General features: G+C 39.4%; 1 protein-coding gene across 1 annotated transcript; it reads right to left on the minus strand.

Annotated features, from left to right (window-relative positions):
• Positions 1-536: 536 nt before the first annotated feature.
• Positions 537-941, minus strand: LOC112828547 (large ribosomal subunit protein eL32-like). Its single transcript, XM_073899433.1, has one exon. It carries the CDS (start codon positions 939-941, stop codon positions 537-539), a length of 405 nt encoding a protein of 134 aa, XP_073755534.1.
• Positions 942-2,826: the final 1,885 nt, after the last annotated feature.

Below are 2,826 nucleotides of genomic sequence, written 5' to 3' on the forward strand. Positions count from 1 at the left end.
ATTTTTTATGATTTTTGATTAATGTATGTCTCTTCCCACTAGGATGTAAACTCCAAGAGCATAGCAACCAAGTGTATCTTGCTTGGTACTGAATCATCGGTATCTGGTAATTAGCCTGGCACAAAAGTACCTGATCAATGCATTTGTTCGATGAATGAATGAAATTATATCTGCAAACTTACTAATTTCATCTTGCATATGCCCAAGAAAAAATTATAGAGAAAAACAAAAACCAAAGGTCCATAAAAGTGCATTGTCTTGCCCAAGTTCACACAGCTAATTGATAGCAGAGTGTTTTAATAAGTTTGCCATGCCTGTCGCTCAGACTTCTTGCGATTTTAGACTGTAAATTCATTGTCATATTACATTTATAAGCAGTCTTATAAAGCTAGTATTTTTTTCTCAAACCCAAATGCATGACTAAAGAAATATCAAAGAAGTCTGGTCACAGGATTCCCTGATTCTTTTTTTTTTTTTTATTTAGTTTCATGGTTTTATTAACACAAATACAACGTGCACACAAGCTGTCTGTCTATTCATTTTCTCCGCCGCACAGCCTGGCATTGGGACTGGTGACTCTTGATGGTCAGCTGAGCTGTTCTTTCCACAATGGCTTTGTGGTTCTTGGAGGAGACACTCTGGGCAATCTCTGCACAGTGAGAGTTGTTGCAAGTCAGCAGCACTTCAAGCTCCTTGACACTGTGGACGAGGAACTTCCGGAAGCCGCTGGGCACCATGTGCTTTGTTTTCTGGTTGCTCCGGTAACCAATGTCGGGAGTCAAGATCTGGCCCTTGAATCTTCGGTGCACCCTATTGCCAGTGCTTCTGGGTTTCTGCCAGTCATGCTTAATTTTGACATATCCGTCTGACTGGTGCCGGATGAATTTCTTGGTCCTCTTTTTAATGACCTTGGGCTTCACCAGAGATCCGAGGGTGGCCATGATGCCAAGTAGGAAACGGCTGCCACCTCCATAGGCAGCTCTGAGGAAAGAGGATCCCTTGACTCCTATTTTCCTGTTGAGAGATACCAAATTAGTTTATATCTTACACTGAAAAATGATATTTTGTGCCTATCCCTCCCACCCCTGCCATTGGAAATCAGTACCTGAAAATGCCTCTGTTATTTCCACTGGAGCTTTTAGTGATTTAGAATCATTCCTCAGATACACCAAACTGCACCAAGAGCTGTTTCCACTTCTCAAGAACACATGGAACAAAATGGTGCAGGTGGACAAACACTCATAAGGTCCCGTAAAAACAACTATATAGGGCTGTCAGTCCCCTCTGAGACTTCAAAGAGCCCCAGAAATTCAGGTAAAAGTACAAGGAGAGTAAAAAACATTTTACCTTATTACAACACATCTTAAAAGAAGTTGTATTGAAATATAAATTTCTCCTTGGAGCCTGAGGAGAGATAGATTTATTTTCTTATTGTTTTCTAGTCTAAATGTACCGGTGGAGCTGCCAGGGTGGATAGCTTAGGAGCTCAAGAGAGAAAGCCTGCAGCTGCAGGGTCTGTGTGGAGTCTGTTTCTGTAGGCAAGGTTTGAGAAGAGGAGAGGGAAACCAGAAGTTGTCATCTGAGAGGCTGTAATTCAAATCTATGTCACTACCCAAGTATTACACGATTTGTTTTAAGATAGAGACTGCAAATATGAAAGCTCTCTCACATTTGTTCACCCTTGACATCTCTCCCAGAGACTTGTATATATGTTATTGCCAACATTCACAACATGCAATAAAGCTTGACTATTTCGCACAAAGTAAAGGAAGATCATGGTCCTATAAGGGATATAGACATTATACTCGATTAAATGTGTTCGTTATTCTCTGAAACCTTGCTTACACATTTTAAATGGCAAATCTTCTTTTTGTGGATAAACCTCAACAGAGTCCTTGCACCACAGATTTCAAGTTAGTGTGGCTAACGTCAATGGCATTTACTATGAATAGACCTGCAAATAATCTCTAGCAAGTGATCCCCACCTGTGAGCCTATTCTTTCTATACAAAACCATTTAGAATTTACTGGATTGCTTGCACTCCCATAAGAATACCATGAATTACTTCTCATTGGAAAAGATCATTTTTTAAAGGTATGTAATGATGAGAAAACTATTGGAGCAACTTGTGTCTGCTACTGCAGAGGATAGGATAATTTCCCTCTTTCCCTCACTTTCTTTTCTTCTATACTTACACTCTGGTTTCCAAAACCAATGGTACTTAAAAAAAAAAAAAAACAACAAAACTATAATGGCCCTGCTTTGTAACTTGTTCCATATGTTTGACATGCTTCATAAAATAATTCCACATTAGTTTCCCTAGCCTAGTGTTTGGATCATGACATCTGTTTTTTTCCTCTGTTTTCATGATTTATTTTGGTGTCCATGTGAACTTGCTCTATAACAGTAAAAGGAATTTGCTTAGATTCCCTTTTCCTAGAATGTCTCCTGGTGCCTTGCTGACCCATCAGGCTTCCTATCCAAGGAGATGTCACACAGCCACTATCAAGCTAACTCTGCCACTTCCTAGTATATGAACTCACAGAAGTCACTTGCTCTCTCTAGACCTCAATTTCCACCTCTGTAAAATGGGGATGATAATAGTAGTAACTATTTATAGGGCTTTGGGGAAGGCTTAAGTAAGTTATTATTTGTATATATTTATAAAGCATTTCAATTAGTGCCTGGCACATAGTAAGTATTCATTTCTTTAGTTATTGAAGCCAAGGCACAAAGAAAGGCCTCCAAGAGATAGATTCTTCTTACTCTACGACCCCTTGCTGATCTTCATTTATTCATTCTCTCAGCAAATGGTTATCAGGTACC

This window comes from Callorhinus ursinus, unplaced genomic scaffold (assembly GCF_003265705.2).
Source record: "Callorhinus ursinus isolate GAN/ISIS: 27379988/994484 unplaced genomic scaffold, GSC_fseal_2.0 scaffold13, whole genome shotgun sequence".
NCBI lineage: Eukaryota > Metazoa > Chordata > Mammalia > Carnivora > Otariidae > Callorhinus > Callorhinus ursinus.